General features: G+C 56.9%; 2 protein-coding genes across 8 annotated transcripts in view; both read right to left on the bottom strand.

Annotated features, from left to right (window-relative positions):
• The window catches only part of LOC118712403 (zinc finger protein 551), a 45,801-nt gene extending 40,051 nt beyond the window's left edge, over window positions 1-5,750 (bottom strand). The window contains exons 1-2 of one of the 7 annotated variants that reach the window (XM_045577341.1): window positions 5,390-5,739; window positions 1,643-1,766 (exon numbers count right to left, since the gene is read on the bottom strand). In XM_045577341.1, coding sequence (XP_045433297.1) covers window positions 1,643-1,766; window positions 5,390-5,629 — 364 coding nt within the window. In that variant the 5' untranslated portion in view covers window positions 5,630-5,739. Of the gene's footprint in view, window positions 1-1,642; window positions 1,767-5,389 lie in introns of all 7 variants that reach the window. The other 6 variants (XM_045577342.1, XM_045577340.1, XM_045577338.1 and 3 more) reach the window with 6 other exon arrangements.
• A 3,181-nt stretch (window positions 5,751-8,931) lies between these two features.
• Window positions 8,932-18,645, bottom strand: LOC118712362 (zinc finger protein 883). Its single transcript, XM_036426014.2, has 3 exons — window positions 18,393-18,645; window positions 13,611-13,734; window positions 8,932-12,581 (listed from the first exon to the last, which is right to left on the bottom strand). The coding sequence occupies exons 1-3, from the start codon at window positions 18,549-18,551 to the stop codon at window positions 10,762-10,764; spliced, it is 2,103 nt and encodes a 700-aa protein (XP_036281907.2). The 5' UTR covers window positions 18,552-18,645; the 3' UTR covers window positions 8,932-10,761.
• Between the last annotated feature and the right edge of the window lie 1,905 nt (window positions 18,646-20,550).

Raw genomic sequence — 20,550 nt, 5'->3', positions numbered from 1 at the left:
AGACCTCTTAAGGAGGAATGCAAACCTCCTAACACATGCTGAGGCCGAGGGTGGAGAACACTGCCAGAGGGAGCAGTGCGGGAGACCAGGTGGCGCCAGGAGGCCGCAGACGTGAAGGAAGCCTGAAGCCAGGAAGTCACAGATGAAAGGACCATTCAGAGAGAGAGAGAGAGAGAGAGACTCGTCAAGCATAGGCAAGGAAAGGCAGAAATGAGGTGTGGCCAATGGAACTTGCACCAAAACACTATTGGACACAGGAGGGAGAGGGAGGGTGCTGTTTTAAGTATGCTCAGCCAGGCCTCCGAGACGCGATTACATGTCTACCCGGTGAGAAAACCAGGGAGCTCCCTGCATCGCTACTGTATGACTACTCCAATATGAATGATCCAAAGCGTAATGAAAGAAGACAGAAATTGCCGAAACCAGTTTGGCTCAGTGGATAGAGCGTCAGCCTGTGGACTGAAGGGTCCCGGGTTCGATTCCGGTCAAGGGCATGTACCTGGGTTGCGGGCACATCCCCAGTAGGGAGTATGCAAGAGGCAGCTGATCGATGATTCTCTCTCATTGATGTTTCTAACTCTCTATCCCTCTCCTTTCCTCTCCTCTCTGTAAAAAATCAATAAAATATATTTAAAAAAAAAAAAGAGGTTGTAGTGAGCGGTTATAGGGTGAAGCCTCGGACTGGCCTGCTGGCAAAGTCGCAAACAAGTCTCAGCTTGGAGGGCAGAGCCCTCTTAGCATAATTAAGCTTGACGTTATGACGCTCCTTAGATCCTTCCTGGGTAGCTAGTGGGCTGTGGGAGGGGCAAGAACACTGTAACCATGGCGACCCCTACCTTGTTTACCTCTGGCTATAAAATAAAGGTCAGCTTGCCATCTGGATCTGTTCTGTGGCCTCAGCCAGGCACACAAGATCCACCTAGACCTAGCTAATTCTCTTTTTTTTTCTTTAAAAAAGAATTTTTTTGCTGGGACCGGTTTAGCTCAATGGATAGAGCGTCGCTTGGGGACTGAGGGACCCGTTTCGATTCCGGACATCACGGCTGTACCTTGGTTGCGCATATACCCAGAGGAGGTGTGCAGCGGCAACTGATCCAGGACTCTATCTCGCATCCGATGCTCTATCCTAGCTCTCCCTCCTCTCGAACCAAAATCAATAAAATATATTTAAAAAAAAATTTTTTTGTATTGTTACAGAGCAAGGGAGTAGTGAACATCGTGATCATCGAGCAGCTGCTCTTGCGGGCCCGACACCAAGGTCGCTCCCCTGACGGAATGACCCGGGGCCTTCGTTCCGACACCGGCTCTATCCACTGGGCCAAACCGGTTTCGGCAACTTATTCTCTTTGTCTGTCTTTTCTTCATCCTTCACCAGCCCCCCTCAGGCTCCCCAAACCCTTGGCTGTGCTGGTGCGGCACCAGAAGTGAGCAGGAGCACAGGCCCAGAGCGGCTGGCACACACGAGCAGTCAGGGAATTCCTCGTTCAGGGCACGCCACCACGCTCAGCACTGGCAGTCCCAGCACGTATGACAAGAAAGTGGGTTTAAGAGCGCAGAGCCCATGATCTAGCTGTGATACCTCTGGAATGGAAAAGAGAAGGCAGAACATCACCCCAGGACACGGAAAATCTGAAGGTCTTACCTACGGACGCCACAAGGGCAAAGATTTCCAGCATCACCTCGCAGTACAGAAGTCTCTGAGCCTCGTCGAGGAGCCCCCACTCCTCCTGGGAGAAGGCGATGGCCACGTCCTCAAAGTCCATGTCCTGTCGTAACGAAGAACAGTTTACTCCACAGTCGGTTTGTCTCCTAGGATTCCCCACACTCCACATCCATCTGCTCCCTCCACTCCCCACGTCACATGAGTCCAGGCCTTGGTGCCATCGGAGTTGCTCTCTCCCCACGGTCACTGATTCTGTGTCTTCCCTCAACAACGATGGGTGGATGATGATACCTGGGCTCTGGGCTGGGCATGTCGGCCAAAATGCCTCTTATCATGGGAATACAGGGGATGTCACAAACATTGCTTAGAGAAGGAAGCTGGCCGTAGGGACGGCGTGAGTGATTTGATTTTGTGTTGGAAGCCACCCATTGCCTTCACTAGCAGAGAGGTGTGGACAAGGAACACCTTGTTTCCTGGTCACCTCCCAGGATTCTAATTTTACTACCACCCTTACTTATTCCTGCTTAGCACTCTCCCTCCCCCAGGCCAGCGGTGATGTTCAAGCCCAGGGGGCACTGGCATCTGCTGTCCCATCGAGGTCCTGTTGACCCGTGTATCCGCCCTCAGCAATGGGCAGGTGGGCAGATAAGTGGCACGTCAGCTCTTAAGCCTGGCATGTAGGACAACAGCCACACCCCCTTTTTTTTTTATTGTATTATTATGAGGCTTTTGTAACATGTCTAATGCAGCCTTGATAACCTTTTATTTTTGCACAGAAATATGACTGCTTTGGATTCATTGCATGTTTAGTAATTTTATTCTGAGATGACTCACCAATAAAAGTTTTTGTTTTTTGTTTTGTTTTGTTTATTTATTTTTAATCTTTATTGTTCATATTATTACAGATATTCCTCTCCCCCACCCCATTGCTCCCCTCCACCAGGTTCCCACCCCACCCTCTGCTCTTTCCCTCCCCCCCATCATTGTCCTCATCCATAGGTGCACAGTTTATGTTCAGTCTCTTCCCACATCCCCAACTCCCCTTTTCCCTGAGAATCGTCAGTTCACTCCCCTTCCACACCTCTGATTCTATTATATTCACCAGTTAATATTGTTCATCAGATTTTTTTTTGGGGGGGTTTGTAGATTTACTTGTTGATAAAAGTTTTTGTTAATACTTTAGAAACAGTTTTTATCCAGTACAATTAAGTTTTTACTTTTGAATATTCATTTATTTCAATTAGTCAATTTATGTTACTCTGAAATAAGTTTATTTTTTATTTATTTATTTTTTTAAATATACTTTATTGATTTTCCACAGAGAGGAAGGGAGAGGGATAGAGAGCTAGAAATGTCGATGAGAGAGAAACATCGACCAGCTGCCTCCTGCACACCCCCCACCGGGGATGTGTCCGCAACCAATGTACATGCCCCTGACCGGAATCGAACCTGGGACCCCTCAGTCCGCAGACCGACGCTCTATCCACTGAGCCAAACCGGTTTCGGCACTCTGAAATAAGTTTAATTTATTAACTTTAACTTTATTTGTCTTAGGTTACAAACAGTAAATGACATTAAGTTTCTGCAATTAATCTTTAAATTTACATAAAATTTATCAGAGATGCCTTGGCTGGCTTGGCTCAGTGGATAGTGTCAGCCTGCGGACTGAAGGGTCCCAGGTTCAATGCCCAGTAGGGGGCATGCAGGAAGCAGCCTATCAATGATTCTCTCTCATCATTGATGTTTCTATCTCTCTCCTTCTCTCTTCCTCTCTGAAATCAATAAAGAAACATATTTTTTTTAAAAGAAAGAAAGCTGTGCCTACCAACTACCAGACCACCTACCTCTGAGGCTGCCGAATAGTAGGGATAGTAAAGGACCATTTAGTAATCAGGGGTCCTCAAACTTTTTAAAGTGGGGGCCAGATCACGGTCCCTCAGAGAGCTGGAGAGCCGGACTATATGAACTACTAATTCCTACTGTAACACCTTGGCTGCGCTCACTGCCCAAAAAACCTGGCGGGCCGGATCAGACTCCTCTGCGGGCCGCATGTGGCCCGAGGGCCGTAGTTTGAAGACGCCCGATTTAGTTGAATGAAGAATAAATGTCCCAGAATTATTTTTAAAAAATTTATCAGGGAGGCAAAAACACAAATTATTTACTTTAGTTTAAGAGGCCAAATATATAGACTTTTAATTATAGTTCTTCAGATGTTTGAAGGAAACTTCTCTTTATTTCCTTCCAAAATAATTTTCAGGCTACAGAGAGTTTCATTTAAAAATCTTTGTCTTTCTTTTTTTTAAAAAAAAATATATATATTTTATTGATTTTTTACAGAGAGGAAGGGAGAGGGATAGAGAGCTAGAAACAATGATGAGAAACAGATCAGCTGCCTCCTGCACACCCCCCAATGGGGATGTGCCCACAACCAAGATACATGCCCTTGACTGGAGTCGAACCTGGGACCTTTCAGTCCGCAGGCCAACGCTTTATCCACTAAGCCACATCGGTTTTGGCTCTTTGTCTTTCTTTACACCAATAATCAACAGCCCCCTCTTCAGTAACTCTCAGCCTGTCTCTATTGTTTCCTCCAGACCCCGCCAGACATGGCCCCCTTTTTTGTTCTCTCTGATGTCCATGCCAGGGCCCGGGGGCCAAGACATCACACTCCTTCTCCAAGTGCCCATTGCTCTTCCCACCACTCCTCTCCTGCCTGCACGCCAGGCCCTGCCCCCTCTTGCCCCCCACCACGGACACCTCCTTGGCCCCTCTCCGTGTTCCCCAGCATGTGTGGTCCAGGGTCTGCCTGGCAGATTCAGACAGGATCGGGGGGACGCTGACTCTGAGGGCCCACACGGACACAAGAACCTGGAGCGGCACTTGGTGTCCACTCACCTCTCTGCACCTCCCCGAGCCCAGTGAGTTACCCTGGTGACCACCTATGCCCCAAAGCGAATCCCCCACCCCAGACTGCAACACCCCGGGGACCAAAGCTGGCCTCGGCCAGAGAGGAGGCAGCAACTGGTCCCCAATTGTCCCTGGGGCCCGGATAGGTTCACAAGGGAACTCCAATACTTGTGAAAACAAGTAGTCCTGGCTATTCTGACCTCTTCCAACTAAAACACCACTGGTTTAGGAGAGCAAAAGCAGCAGAGAAGCCCTGGCCGGTGTGGCTCAGTGGATAGAGTGTCCGCCTGCGGGCTGAAGGGTCCCGGGTTCGATTCTGGTCAAGGGCATGGACCTTGGTTGCCCGCACATCCCCCGTGGGGGTGTGTGCAGGAGGCAGCTGATCGATGTCTCTCTCTCATCGATGTTTCTAACTCTCCCTCCCTCTTCCTTCCTCTCTGTGTTAAACCAATAAAATATATTTTTTAAAAATTCTCTACAGGATTCAGTGGTTTTTACGTTTTTACGTTAACAATGGAGACCTCCCCACACGCAACCTCGCCTCACCCTCTCTGCTGCTTCTAGACACTGAACTGGGCCTCAGTTTCCCCATCCTCCCCGCTCGGCCGCCCCTGCGTGGTTCACCCGGCGGCCCCTCAGCCCCTCCCCCTGCCTGTGACCCCTCCTCACGTCCGGGTCACGCCGGGGGTCACGCCGGGGTCACCCCCGAGCGCCCAGCGGCCCTGAGGCGGGGCCTGGGGCACCGGGGAGACGGCAGCGGGGCCGGGGCCGGGGCCGGGGCCGGGGCGGGGAGGCGGGAGGCCCGGGGGACGCGCTCACCTCAGCCCGGCGCCTCGGCGCGGCCGCCGCCGCGGACTCTGCGGGCGGAGGGGGCCCGCGAGGCCCCGAACCGGACCGCGGCGGCTGCAGGAGCCCCGGACCCGCCGCGCACGGCGGGAGGACCCGCGGCGCTCCCTCCGTCGGGACTTGGCGCGCTAATTCCTTGAATCCGCCAAACAGGCCCACCTGACAGCCCAGAGGGGGACGCCGGAAGTCCCGCCCTAACGACATGGGCATCATGGAAACGGCCCGCTTCCTGGGTTCTCATTGGCTCAAGCCGCCATTGTTGGGCGCATTGCCTTCTGGGTAATGTAGTTTCTGTAGCCGAAGCGGTCAGTTACTATGGTCTTAGGAACCTCAGAGGAGGCTTGCTATAGCTCACAGGTAGGTTTTTGTGGCTGGTAAGCATGAGGCCACTGGTTTGATTCCTGGACAGAGTACATATCAGTGTTGTGGTTTCCTTGCCGGCAGCTTCACAATGCCTTTTTTTTTGGGGGGGGGGGGGTGTCCACGATGTTTCTATCTTTCTATCCCCATCCCTTCTTCTCTCAAAAAAAATCAATGAAATATAATAAAAGTAATAATTAAGGTGTGGCTTAGACTCTGACTGAGTAGGTCAATCTGTTAGAGGGCCTTCTCAAGCCAGAGCCAGGGTTTTGGTCCCTGGTCATGGCTGCAATGTCACCTGTAAGTTTTGGGGAGATTGGTAGGTTTGTGGGTAGGGTCGTACAACTGATAATCCTCCAGAGAGTTCCTTAATGTTAGCACATTAAAAAAAAATTTAATATATTTTTATTGATTTCAGAGAGGAAGGGAGACAGAGAAACATCAATGATGATAATCATTGACCAGCAGCCTTCTGCACACCCTCCATTAGGCACTAAGCCCGCCACCCAGGCCTGTGCCCTTGGCCGGAATCGAACCAGGACCACCGAGTCAAGCCGACCAGGGTGGTAGTACACGTATTGATCCTTTTCCAAAGTGGGCTGAGATGATGGTTTTGTGTGAATGTGTCACCTGGCTTTTTGGCCAGCTTTATTTAGGTGTAATTGATTAACCTGTGAGATCCATACAAAGAACATGCTGTGACTTGATACACAGATACATTGTGAAAAGCTGATTAAGGCTTTTTTTTTTTCTTTAATCCTCACCCGAGGATACTTTTCTATTGATTTTTAAGGAGAGGGAAAGACAGAAATATTGATGTGAGATAAACACATTGATTGGTTGCCTCCTACATGAGCTCCAACCAGGGCCGAGCCTGGGGAGGAGCCTGCAACCCAGGTACATGCCCTTGGCCTGAATCGAAACTGGGACCAATCAGCCTGAACCAGCTCAGGTTGATTAAGGCTTTAGATAGGTTTCTGACTTCTTTTTGAAGAAGGTTTACAATTTAAAAAATATATATATATATTTTATTGAGAGCATTGGCCTTCCAGTTAAGGGCATGTGCCTTGGTTGCAGGCACATCCCCAGTAGGGAGCGTGCAGGAGGCAGCTGATGGATGTTTCTCATTGATGTTTCTAACTCTCTATCCCTCTCTCTTCCTCTCTGAAAAAGAATCAATAAAATATATTTTAAAAGATCAATAAAAACATATTTAAAACAAAACAAAGCCAAGGGTATAATCAAGATCATTGCTGTAGGGGGCAGAGAGACTGCTCCACAGAAAAACAGGCACTCCTGCTGGCTCCCTGGCTAACTGGGTTCAATGAAGGGCCTTCCCTGCGTGGCTGGGGTGGGAGGTGGGGGACATGCTGTGCCTGTGTATTCGGCCTCAGGACTCCGCCAATGGTAAGATCTCATCCTGGGCCCCATGGCTCCGTGGCTAGAGCACCAGCCTGCACATGGAAGGAGTGAGGGCTGGGTTCCCAGTCAAGGGCACGTACCTGGGTTTTGGCCTCGCTCCCCTCTCCATCAGAGTAGATGTGGGAGGCAACCAATGGATGTTTATCTCTCTCCTTTCCCTCCCTCCCTCCCTCCCTCCCTCCCTGTCCCTCGGAAAAGCAATGCAAAGGCAGGGGCCTTTCTGGGCATCTCCCTTCAGTCTCCGGTGGGGAGGTTCCCGGGGACGTACCATGGCCCCGCTGGGGGCCCCTGGTTCTCTGCCGGCTCTCCCGGAGGGCGAAGGGAACTGGTTAACAGACCGGGCCCAGGCCCAGGCGCTGGGAATGGTTTCTCTAAAGCAGGTGTTTGGGGCCTGGTGGGCGGTCAGCTGGTAGGAGTGGCCCAGCACACAGAGGTCACGGGCTGGAGTCCCAGCCGGGGCACACACCCCATTGGCAGGTTCCGTCCCCGGGTCTGGGTCCCTGAGGGAGGCAACCAAAGTTCCTCTTATCCCGATGATCCTCTCTCTTTCCTCCTTTCTCTAAAATCAACAAAGATATACCCTCAGGTAGAGGAAGATTAAATAATCAACTTCCTCTTTCATTAAAAAAAAAACAAAACAAGTTTGGGGTGAGATGACCCTGTAACGGCCGTCCCAGTAGGCCATCCCGTCTCCTCCCGACTCCGCGTCCTGCCCACAGGGATGAGCGCAGATCGGGGGCCAAGGGGACCGAGTGGCTGTGCGGGCCGCATGCCTCCTGAGGCCCCAGGGCACAGGGACCGCTGGCACGTGGCTTCAGAGGACTCTGCTGCTGCCGCGTCCGCTGTGAAAACCATGTGAAACACACACTTCGGCCAGGCTGGCGGGCCTAGTGCTTGAGCATCCATCTATGAAGCAGGTCACGGTCCGATTTCAGGTCAGGGCAAGCACACAGGAGGTGGGCTTGACCCCTCCCCCGTGGGGCGTGGGGGAGGCAGCCAATCAATGATTCTCTCATCATTGATGTGTCCTTTTTCTCTCTTCCCTTCCTCTCTGAAATCAATAAAACTATAATTAAAAATACACGAAAACTGTTCCATCGGGCAAAGGTGTCACTCAGGTGGTTGAGGAATGAGTGACATTCCAACACGTGTTTGGATGCTACTCTGCCTTCCCACTCAATAAAACAAGGAATTCACACAAAGGGAACGGCGGCGGGGATTCTGGCAGACATTTTGCCTGAGGAGACAGAGGCCGTGTGTTCATAAATAAATGCACGGCGAGTTGTCAGGGAGCTGGACCTGCAACAAACAAGCTACCGCTACCCTGCTAAAATTAATATATTTTATTGATTTTTTACAGAGAGGAAGGGAGAGGGATACAGTTAGAAACATCAATGCAAGAGAAACATCAATAGGCTGCCTCCTGCACACCTTCTACTGGGGATGTGCCCGCAACCAAGGTACATGCCCTTGACCGGAATCGAACTTTCAGTCCCCAGGCTGACGCTCCATCCACTGAGCCACGCCGGCTAGGGCTATCTGGGGATATTTAAAACAGGAGCTACGGGAAGGGCTGGCAAACGGTGCAGGAGGACCCGCGTCCTCACACACCGCGGTGGCGGGAGGGCAAAGGGCCAGCGCAGACCACGGTTCCGCGTTTTGTAAAGACTTAACGTTTACCCACATCGTCGCCTTGGGGGAGACACGGGGCGATGGGACAGAAAGAACGGAAAGCACACATTCGTAGCAGCTTTATTCGTAATACCGCAAACCCGGAAGTAACCTAACCGTGGGCAGACAAATGGATAAACCGGGGGTTATTTACAGGACAGACTGCGCCGAAGCAGCGAAGGGAATCAGCATTCGCATCAGCATCGCTGCCGGAATCGGACACCATTGGCTGCTGGGGGAATCCGTTATCTTCTCGAGGGCATACACCTATGACATCACAGGGATACGAGCTAACCTATCTATGGTGGATAAAGGCGGGTCGATGGCTGTGACAGGCGGGGAGGTTACGGAAGGGCAGGTGGGAACTCAGGGTGGAGCCGGAGTAGATGGGCAGCATGGGAATCATCATGGGAATCAATAAATAATACAGAATAGACGCTATGTCTCACGTGCTCGCTACTTGACACCTACACTTGCCCCACCCTGCGTGTGAGTGCCAGGCCAGTCCGTTTGCTGTGATGGTTTCATAGCTTTATCCGTCCGTCAAAGCTCACCAGACAGTACACGTCAGGTAAGTGCACTTGGTTGCGTGTGGAGAATGCATATATAGTACATGAATAAAGCTTTAACACGGCTCCGAGGAGGCCGAACAGCCCTCTTTCCTAAGGGGGTCCGGCTGGCAAACCCATGTGGACCCTACCCCCCCCCTCTGGTCCCAGGAGGCGCAGCCCTGCCGGAGGGCGGCGAATACTCTGTCCCCCCTCTACCCCCGCCCCCCGAGCCACAGGAGTGCCAGCGGGGCCGCAGACGTGCTGGCAATGGCCGGGAGGTGCACACCCAGAGAGGCGAGGGGTCCACACAGCTGGTGGAAGCAGTGACAGAGGTCACAGGGTGTACGGCCACAGACCACGGAAGCCAGGGCCCTGGGACGTCTGCGGCTGAGCTCCCGGGAGAGACACCCTCGTCCTAACCTGCTCGTCTCCCCCTCACGGTGAACACAGCGCTCCTGTCCCCACTGTGGGCCCACCTCCCCCTGAGACAAGTCACTCCCCCTCGGGCAGCTCCCCCTCCACTGCCCGGGGCTCCCTTGCCGACCTCAGCACAGGCGGAAGTGCGTAGTGTACACAGTAAAAGGAATAAAATTCATATTGTCCACAGAAGCACAAGAAAATACCCCCTCTTCAGAGTGACCTCTGACCCCCCCCCCCCATCGTGGCGCCAGATTTTACATCGGGACCAGAGTCATGCAGGCCATGGGCCAACATGGGACACAGAGCGACTTCCCACTATCCCCGTCCCCCCAGACACACAAGACAGTCAGGGATCCCCACAAACACGTGCCCCTCCATGCGCTGGCCGACCACAGTTCTCATTCCACATCATCTCACACAGCGACTGTACAACCACCGAGGTGAAAGGTGCCGAGACCTGCCCGAACATACCAGGACCCGGGGACGCTCACAGCGAAGGGCCAGGCTGGCGAGGGAGAATCGTCACAGCGTCCGTGCGGGAGCACCGTCCGCAGGGAAGGAGCTCCTCTCAGCCGAGGCCGGGTCCTCTGTCCGCCCCTGGGGGGAGAGAAAGGAAGGAGGGGGCCCCGGAGGCCTGCGGATTCCTCATTTCCTCCCGCAGGAGAGCACGCAGGGGCGTGGCCGGCACACCTGTGCAGGTGAGCCCGGTGGAGGAGGCCTCAGCAGTGACATCCACCTAGGACAGCCCTGGGCAGGAGGGAAAGTGCAATGGACCTCCTCGAAGCCTCACTCGGACCTAGCGCACGAGGACCTAGCGCACTGCGTGTCCCGCTGAAACAGGCTTTAACCCAGCTGAACTGGCCTCTAAGGGTCTCCCCCGGTGCCGTCAGCCTGAGCGGAAACACAGCCTCCCCTGGGCCGTCAATGCTTTTCCCCAGTGTGCAGTCTCCGGTGCCTGAGGAGGTTGGACGTGCGGGTGAAAGACTTCCCGCACTCGTTACACTCGTAAGGCCTTTCTCCAGTGTGCACCCTTTTGTGCTGAATGAGGGCGGAGCTGTGGCTGAAGGACTTGTCGCAGTAAGCACACTCATAGGGCCTCTCTCCAGTGTGAACTCTCCAGTGCCTGAGGAGGTTGGACGTGCGGGTGAACGTTTTCCCGCACTCATTGCACTCGTAAGGCCTTTCTCCAGTGTGCACCCTTTTGTGCTGAATGAGGGCGGAGCTGTGGCTGAAGGACTTGCCGCAATCGCTACACTCATAGGGCCGCTCCCCTGTGTGAACTCTCCAGTGCCTGAGGAGGTTCGATGCCCGGGTGAAAGACTTCCCGCACTCATTGCACTCGTAAGGCCTCTCCTCGCTGTGGACACTCTTGTGCTGGATGAGGGAGGAGCTGCGTCTGAAGGCCTTCCCGCAATCGCTGCACACGTACGGCTTCTCGCCGGTGTGGATTCTTTGGTGTTTGATGAGGTTGAAGTTGTAGATGAAGCGTTTCCCGCAAACCCCGCACTCGTACCGCCTGTCTCCAGTGTGAACCTTCCGGTGCTGGATGAGGATGTAGTTGTACCGGAAGCACTTGCCGCAGTCCCCGCACTCGTACGGCTTCTCCCCGGCGTGCACCTTCTGGTGGTAGATGAGGGCGGAGCTCTGCCGGAAGCACTTGCCGCATTCGGTGCACTGATAGGGCTTCTCCCCGGTGTGGACCCTCTGGTGCTGGATGAGGGCGGAGCTGTTGGTGAAGGTCTTCCCGCAGTCGCTGCACTCGTAGGGCCTCTCCCCGGTGTGGACCCTCTTGTGCCGGATGAGGGCGGAGCTGTGGCTGAAGGACTTGCCGCAGTCGCTGCACCCGTACGGGTTCTCCCCGGTGTGGATCTTCTCGTGCCTCATGAGGTTGAACTTGTAGCTGAAGCACTTCTTGCAGAAGCTGCACTCGTAGGGCTTCTCCTCGGAGTGGATCCTCTGGTGCTGGAGCAGGGTGTACTTGCAGCTGAAGCACTTGCGGCACACGCTGCACTCGTAGGGCTTGCCGTCGGCGTGCACGCTGTGGTGCCGCAGCAGGAAGAACTCGCAGCTGAAGCACTTGCCGCACACGCCGCACTCGTAGGGCAGCTTCTCGGCCGGGAGCACGCTCCGCTGCAGCATGAGGTTGAAGACCTGGATGGAGGCCTTGCCGCACTGGCTGCACTCGAACAGCCCCTCCCCCGTGTAGGCGCTCTGCGGCTGGCCCGGGTCCGAGCCGTGGAAGGCGGCCTGCTCGCACTCGCCCCACTGGCGCGGGCCCGGCCCGCCGTGCACGGCCTGCCAGCTCTCGATGACGCTGTGGGGCTCCTCGGAGCTCAGCGCCGGCTGGTGCTGCAGCAGGCCGGGGGCGGCGGCGGCCAGGCCCCCCTCGGCCCCCGCCCCGGACACGTAGAAGCTGTTGCTGGTCATGAGGGCGGCGCCGTCCGCGTCCGCCCGCCAGGCCTCCTCGGGGCCGGCCGCCCGCGGCTGCTGGTGGATGTTGGCGCGGAAGCAGAAGCCCCGCGCGCAGGCGTCGCTGAAGAAGGCCCTCTGCTCCGGGTTCCCCGCCTGCAGCTCCGTCAGGTGGAAGATGGCTTTCAGGACCAGGACGCACTGCTCGCAGGAGTGCGTCTTCGCCGCCGCCGGCTCGGCCTCGGGCGCCCCGACCTGCGGCTCTGCCTCTGCCTCTGCCGGCGCCGCCTGCTCAGCGGGGGCCTCCGCGGCCTCCGGCCTCTGCCAATAGCCTGGAAGCAGAGAAACGAGGAGAGGGTGAGGCAGGCCCAGCCCGTCACCAGGGCCTGTCGGGCTCCGGGGGCTTCCTGGGACCGTGTGACAAGAGCCCCGGACGGAGGCAGGCTGAAGCGTGCTGCTGCCTCTGAGGATCACAAACAGGGAGACCTCACCACAAACCCCACAGACGGCCTGACCACTCGGGAGAGCAGGGTCTGCAGATCCTTCTCCCGGTGACGGCTTCCAGCAAGGCTTGCTCGCTGATGACAGAGCCAATATACAATCCAGTAAATGGCAGCTTGGCGTCCACACACCCCTCACAGCACGTCAGCGCCGGAGAGGGAGCGGTGATGCGCAGAAGCCGGAGGGGAGGGGCTGGGAGTCACAGTTAACAGGACAGGACGGCCAGGCGGCCAGCGGCCGGGCACCAGCACACGACTGGGAACAGGGCAGAATCCTGGCGTGATCTGAACCAGCTCCCAGGGCACCCTCCTCTTCCCCAGTGGCCACCCCCCTGGGAAAGCCCCTCTGAGGCCGCCTGGACACGGCACCCTGTGAAAAACCAGGGCGCCCTGCACCCCCCGCTGCCCATCGGCTCCGGGACCGGGTCCTAATGAAGGACAGAGGGGAGCAGCCAGCCCGGGGAAGAGCCGCTCGCAGACACCGGCATCGGAGACCTGACGGGAACAGCCATGGTCCCCGGACGGGATGACCATGGCGGGTCCAGCAAGTCACACAGCACGCTCAGCCAGAGGAGGGGCAGCAATGGAGGCCCCGGATCTGGACAGGGTCACCCTCGGGGAGAGGCTGAGGAGGCGGGGCGTCAGGCTGTCTGCGAGGCCCCTGACTCCTGCTCTCTCCCGCTCTGTTGAGGCCACTCGGGTTGTCCAGGGGGCAGGGCACCCACCGCTCACAGGAGTGACAGGAAGCGGGGGCAGGGGGGGGGGGCATGAGCAGAGCCCTCGGCCGGGCTGTGGACCCGCAGCTCTTTCCGGAGAAAGGGGAGGCGGGTCAGCTCAGGGCACAGGAAGCACCAGGCTCACCCACGGCCGCCACGAGCGTGCAGATCTCCAGCATCACGTCGCAGTACAGCAGTCTCTCGGCCGCGTCCAGGAGCCCCCACTCCTCCTGGGAGAAGGCGACCGTCACGTCCTCAAAGCTCATGTCCTGTCAGCGAGCACAGGGCACGCCCGTCAGCTTCTCTCCGGGAGTTCACGCTCTGCAGACCTGACACCTTCCTTCCTCTGCCCCGCCCACCGCAGCAGACACCGGCTCGGTCCCACCAAGTCCCTCTCGGGTACTCACTCCCGACCCCAGGGAGAGGGCAGAGGTGCCCTGTGCCCGGGCACACAGTGGGGCCGCAGGCAGGGGGAGGGGAGCTGGCCTCGGAGCAGGAGGGAGTGGTCAGACACTCGTCCATCAGGCAGCGCCCTGTGACCCTGACATGGCCCCTCAGGAAACGGAAGCAGGGCCTCAGGCTCCACGCTCAGCACCGTCCCCGGCGCCGAGGCAGCCCCGCGCTCCACACGGAACCTGGCACCACCCCCGTGCACACTCCACTCCCAGAAGTGCGACTGCGAAGGCACAGCCCGGGGGACAGCGCAGCCGGGGGGACAGCACAGCCCGGGGGACAGCACAGCCAGGGGACAGCACAGCCCGGGGGACAGCACAGCCGGGGGACAGCACAGCCCGGGGGACAGGACAGCCCGGGGGACAGCGCAGCCGGGGGGGACAGCACAGCCTGGGGGACAGCGCAGCCGGGGGACAGGACAGCCCGGGGGACAGCGCAGCCGGGGGACAGGACAGCCCGGGGGACAGCACAGCCGGGGGGACAGCACAGCCGGGGGGACAGCACAGCCGGGGGGACAGCACAGCCTGGGGGACAGCGCAGCCGGGGGACAGGACAGCATGGTCCCATCAGCCTGGTGGTCACAATAGGAGGGAACCGCCTCCCTGAGCCGCCCCTGCTCACTGGAGTCCAGTGAGACTCCAGCCTGGGCGCCCTGACACCCACTGTGTCCCTGAAGCCCAGCCTCACTGTGTCCGCCCTCAGCTACAGGCGGGCGGGCAGAGAATGGCTCTCAGCTGTGGACCCGCATGCGGACCCCCACCCCCTCCTCCCAGGCACTCCCCCGGGGGCGCGTCACCTTCCACCAGATGCAGCAGACAGGGATCCCCGGGACATCAGCACCAGGCCCTGGCCGTGAGCTCACACCCCTCCCCACCTGCCCATCCCTCTTCCCACCACACCCTCCGCCAGCACGCCCCCAGCCCCGCCCCCTCCTGTCCCACACCCTGTCTTCTGGCCCCTCCTCATTACTCAGCGAGTGGGGTCCAGAGAAGGCTCGGACGATTCTAGAAGACCAAGCCTCCCGGACGCTGATGGCCCACCCCCACAGGGGCGGCCGGAGTCCCGCCCGAAGGCCGCCTTCCCCAGGGTCCCTGTCCCCACATCACCTGCCGGGGCCCTCAGCCTCCCCTGGGGCCGCACCTCATGTTCCTGCAGTCACAGCCTCCGTCCTCGCCCCACACAGCCCCCCCCCCCAGGCCACGGGACCTCCCCGTGACCACAGAGCACTGGGCTAGCCTGCCAGCCACGCCCAGGCCACAGCACCATCTCGGGGAGGCTCTGGAGCCGGGCCTGCGAACCCCCACGCCCCCCCCATCCTGTGTGAGTTACTCCCCAGCCTTGGAGGCCGTGACCGCTCCCCAACCAGAGTCTCCCACCCTCCACGCGACCGCCGCCTCCGTCACCTGTGTGACCCCCACAATCCTCACCCCCCTTACACACACACACCCTTCTCCAGGATTCCTCATTCGTCAGGCAATCCCACAGCTCCTCCCAGTCCGGACACCCCACTCCCTTCTGGGGAGTCTCCACCCTGAACCCCTCCTGGACCGGCTCCCGGACTTCTCGTCGCCCACAGGCCAGAAACAAACCTGATACTCTGCACGCACCCGCCCTCACTGCTCCGGACTGCCCTCTCTGTGTGCAGCGACCCCATTCCGCCAGGAGCAACCCCGTTTCCATGCCACCCTGCCTCCCCTTTCTTTCTCCCTCCCCCCCCCCCCCCCCCCCCCCCCCCCCCCCTCTCTTCCTCTCTCCCTCTCTTCTCTCTCTCTCTCTCTCTGGCAGTGCCCTTGGCAGGTTGCTGAGTTGGAGGAGAGCTGTCCCGATAGGACAAGGTTGAGGGTTCAGGGCACATACCAGAATCAGCCAGTGAATGCATGAAGTTCAACAACAAACCAAAGTCTCTCTCTCTCTCTCACTCCTCCTGTCTCCCTAAAACCAATACATAACATTAAAAATCCAGGGATCACACCTAAAACACCAAAACCCAACTGCGTTTCCCATTTCCACCTCCACCATCACGGCCCCGCGAGCATCACACCCTCCCAGGCGCTCCCAGCAGCCTCCTCCCTGTCTTCCAGCCTCGGCAACCACCCCACCCCCACCCCCACCCCGCCCTCACCCCCACCCCGCCCTCACCCTCCACGCTGCATCCACCAGGAGCCTCACCGCCCTGGGTCAGAGCCTGCCAATCCCCACGGGCCCACCACCTGCACACAGACACCCGACTGTCACAAAGCTGCTCCAGATCAGACTCCTGCACTGGCAGTGTGGCTCAGTGGATAGAGCCTCAGTCTGCAGACCCAAGGGTCTTGGGTTCCATTCGGGTCAGGGGCACATGCCTGGGTTGCTGGCTCAATCCCCAGTGTGTGTGTGTGTGTGGGGGGGGATGAGAGGGGGGTTGCAGGAGGCAGCCAATCAATGATTCTCATCATTGATGTTTCTCACTCTCTCTCCCTTCCTCTCTGAAATCAATAAAGATATATATATACTTAAAAATCAAGCCCTAACCGGTTTGGCTCAGTGGATAGAGCAGCAGCCTGCGGACTGGGGGGTCCCAAGTTCGATTCCAGTCAAGGGCATGTACCTTGGTTGCAGGCACATTCCCAGTAGGGGGTGTGCAGGAGGCAGCTGATCGATGTCTCTCTCTCATCCATGTTTCTAACTTTCTATCCCTCTCCCTTCCTCTCTGTAAAAATCAATAATATATATATATTTTTAAAAATCTGGCCCTAACTGGTTTGGCTCAGTTGGCCTGAGGCCTGAAGGGTCCCAGGTTCGATTGTGGCTGGGAGCATATGCCTAGGTTATGGGCTTGATTCCCAGTAGGGGGTGTGCAGGAGGCAGCTGTTCAATAATTCTATCTCATCACTGATGTTTCTATCTCTCCCTCTCCTTTTCCCTTCCTCTCTGAAATTAATAAAAAATATATGTATATTTTTTAAATCAGACTCCTGTCCCAATTGTTCCCAGTTCCCATAAGAAAGCAAAAGCAAGGACAGCCCTAACCAGTTTAGCTCAGAGGATACATCATTGGCCTGTGGACAGAAGGGCTCCAGGTTCAATTCCGGTCAAGGGCATGTACCTTGGCTGCTGACGCATTCCCAGTAGGAGGTGTGCAGGAGGCAGCTGATCGATGTTTCTAACTCTCTATGCCTCTCCCTTCCTCTCTGTAAAAAAAATCAATAAAGTATATTTTTAAAAAACAAAGCAAGGTCACCTGCACCTGCAGGTGCCTGAACCAGCTCGGCCGCCCACAGAAGCCACTGCACATCCTGGCACCTGTGCCCGGGAGGACCCCCACATCCCACATCTCACTCCACTGGGGGCCAAACACTGAATCCGCTTCTTCTTTTTCTTTTAAAATACATTTTATTGATTTTTTACAGAGAAGAAGGGAGAGGGTTAGAGAATGAGAAACATAAACCAGCTGCCTCCTGCACACCCCCACTGGGGATGTGCCTGCAACCAATGTACGTGCCCTTGACCAGAATCGAACCTGGGACCCTTCATCTGCAGGCCCAAGCTCTATGCACTGAGCCACACCGGTCAGGGCTGACACCACTTCTTTATCACCTCGGACCTGGCCTCAGGACCCTGGGCTGAGGGTCTGCAGGTCCCGGGGCAGGAGGAGCGGCTGGACAGCCCAGGCCCCACAGCCTGAGGCCCCCGCAGTGGGAGGCCCTGACCTCAGCCCACAGCCCGGCCCCTGCGCGGCTCTGACCGCAGGGCCTGTGGGAGCTGAAGGCGCTGAGGGCCCGGCTCCGCCGCCAGGACCCGGGGCTCAGGCTGCTCGGGGCCTGGCCCAGCCCCGGGGCCGGGGCCGCCGCCCCCCTCCGCTCAGGGCTCTCGGGCCGCAGTGCAGACGCTTGCCAATTCCGTCCTTTCTTGCTTCCTTTCTTTCTCTTTTTAAATATGTTTTTATCGATTTCACAGAGGAAGGCGGAGGCAGAGACAGACAGGAAATCGATGAAGACAGAGAATCACGGGCCGACCGCCTCCTGGGCGCCCCGCCCCCCTAGTGGGGATCCAGCCTGCACCCCCGGGGGGAGGGGTAGAGTGCCAACCCGGGAATCGACCCTTGACCTCCGACCCTTGACGTCCGGGTCCCCAGGTGCAGGCTGGAGTCCTGGGCGCCGCGGGCGGCGGGGCTGCCAGTAGGTCCGGGGTCCGGGGTCCCGGGGCGCCGCCCCCCGCCCCGCCCTGCGCACCGGCCTCGCTCACCCGGGCAGTTCGGGGGGAAGGAACCCCGAGAACCGCATCGGAGACAACGTCCCTCTTTTGTTCCATCGCCGCTCCGGCCCCGCGCGCCGCGCCCTCCGCCGCCGGCGGACACGGCGCGGGGCCGGGCAGCGCGTCCCCGGCTCCGACGCCCCCGGACCCCGCCGTGGCCCCGGCCGGTCCCCCTTCTCATCCCCGGCGCCCGGCGTCCCCCTCCGCCCGCGGCCGCCCGGCCGCCCGGGGCCGCGCTCACCTCCGCCGGGAACCGCAGCGCGGCCGCCGCCATTGGACTTTGTGGGCGGAGCGGGGGGTGCGGGCCCGGCAGGCCCGGGTCCCCCGCGACCGCGACGACCCGCCAGCCCGCCGCGTCGCCGCCGCGCAGCGGGGACCGCCCCTCCGGCGCCTCCTCCATCGCGGCCCGGGCGGGGGGCTCCGAGGAGCGCGCGGAGGCGAGCCGCCGCCGGAGGGAGCCGGGAGGCCAAAATGACCGCCACGAGGAGGACCCGGAAGTCCCGCCCTGACCCCTCGGCGCAGCCCAGAGCCGCCCCGCTCCCGAGCGTTCATTGGCTGCGCCCGCCGTCCGTCGGCGCGTGGGACTCTGGGTAATGTAGTTTTCTCGGCGCGGGGGGGTGGACGCCAGTGTCCCAGGCGCTGACCTTGGCCAGCACAGGGTTTGCCGCTGCCCCGGCCAAGTGAGCGTGTTTGTAAGAGCGCCTTTTTTTTTTAAAAAAAATATATTATTTATTTATTTATTTTAACAGAGAGGAAGAGACAGGGATAGAGAGTGAGAAACATCGATGAGAGAGAGAGACATCGATCAGCTGCCTCCTGCACAGCCCTCACTGGGGATGTGCCTGCAACCAAGGGACCCCCGGAGTCGAACCAGGGACCCCCCCAGTCCGCAGGCCAACGCTCCATCCACTGAACCAAACCGGTTTCAGCAAGAGCGCCTTCTCCTTTCGCCTCTGTCCCGCGTTTGATCCCAGGTCGTGGTTCAAATGACAGTTTTAGGGTTTTTTGCGGGGGGGATTAGGGGGGTGAGGTCTGCATGTTTGTGGTGCGTGTTGTTTGCAACTGATTACTTGTCTACAAGGGATTACTTTGTGTGTGTGTGTGTGTGTGTGTGTGTTTAAATATACTTTATTGATTTTTTTACAGAGAGGAAGGGAGAGGCATACAGAGTTAGAAACATCGATCAGCTGCCTCCTGCACACCTCCTACTGGGGATGTGCCTGCAACCAAAGTACATGCCCTTGACGGGAATCAAACTCTGCAGTCTGCAGGCTGATGGTCTATCCCCTGAGCAAAACTGGTTACGGCAATTACTGAGGTTTTTGAAAACATTTTTTTTTTCTTTTGGTTTTTGAAAACATTTTTATCTGGCTTTGTGAAGCTCAGATTGTTTGAGGCGTGTTATGTTTTTTTTTTTAATCTTTTGAAAAATAGATTTTTATTGATTTCAGAGAGGAAGGGAGAGGGAAGAAATAGAGGCATCCATGATGAAAGAGATTCCCAGATCTGCTGCCTCCTACACGGCCCCCACTGGGGATCGAGCCCACAACCCAGGCATGTGCCTTTGATCAGAGTCAAACCCCAGGACCCTTCAGTCTGCAGGCCAATGCTCTGTCCACTGAGCCAAACCGGCTAGGGCTATTATTATTTATTCTAAATGTGTAGCTTCCGGACATTTTATTATAAAAGCTGGTTCTCATACACATGATTAATGAGAACTGAAAATTCATCATACATTAGCTTCACTTTTTAGCTTGCCCTTCCAGTAAAGCTTTCGCTTCATTGATCTTTGGCTGCTATATACGGAGATCTGCCTTGTATGGGTGACTTAAAAGCATAATTGGTTGATGCACATCTCTTATTTTTTCCTTTGTCAGCAGCAGGGCACTGTAATAGCCACTGTGGAATGCAGATTTTGGAAGATTAAAAAAACAAACAAAAAACAACTTATTATATTTGGCTCTGGCTGGTTTGGCTCAGTGGAGAGAGCATCGGCCTGCGGACTGAGGGGTCCCGGGTTCAATTCCAGTCAAGGGCACAGGCCCGGGTTGTGGGCTCAATCCCCAGTGTGGGGTGTGCAGGAGGCAGCCGATCCATGATTCTCTCTCATCATTGATGTTTCTATCTCTCCCTTTTCCTTCTTCTCTGAAATCAATAAAAATATATGAAAAATAATGTTTCACCTGATGCTCCATATGCTTCATGGCTTGCAAAACATAACCTCTCCCATCATGATGTTTCTCTCTCTCTCTCTCCTCCCTTCCTCTCTGAAAGCAATGAAAATCTATGTAAAAAGAAAAGAAGTGGGTGAAAAGGAGGCCTTGGGGACAGGGTCAGGGGGCTGTGCCCTGGTTGCAAGGCTCCTGGGGTCCCTTCGGGTTTAGGAGGTGAGAGCCTGT

This window comes from Pipistrellus kuhlii, unplaced genomic scaffold (genome assembly GCF_014108245.1).
Source record: "Pipistrellus kuhlii isolate mPipKuh1 unplaced genomic scaffold, mPipKuh1.p scaffold_m20_p_89, whole genome shotgun sequence".
Classification (NCBI taxonomy): Eukaryota; Metazoa; Chordata; class Mammalia; order Chiroptera; family Vespertilionidae; genus Pipistrellus; species Pipistrellus kuhlii.
This window is presented reverse-complemented; position numbering and strand designations above follow the sequence as displayed.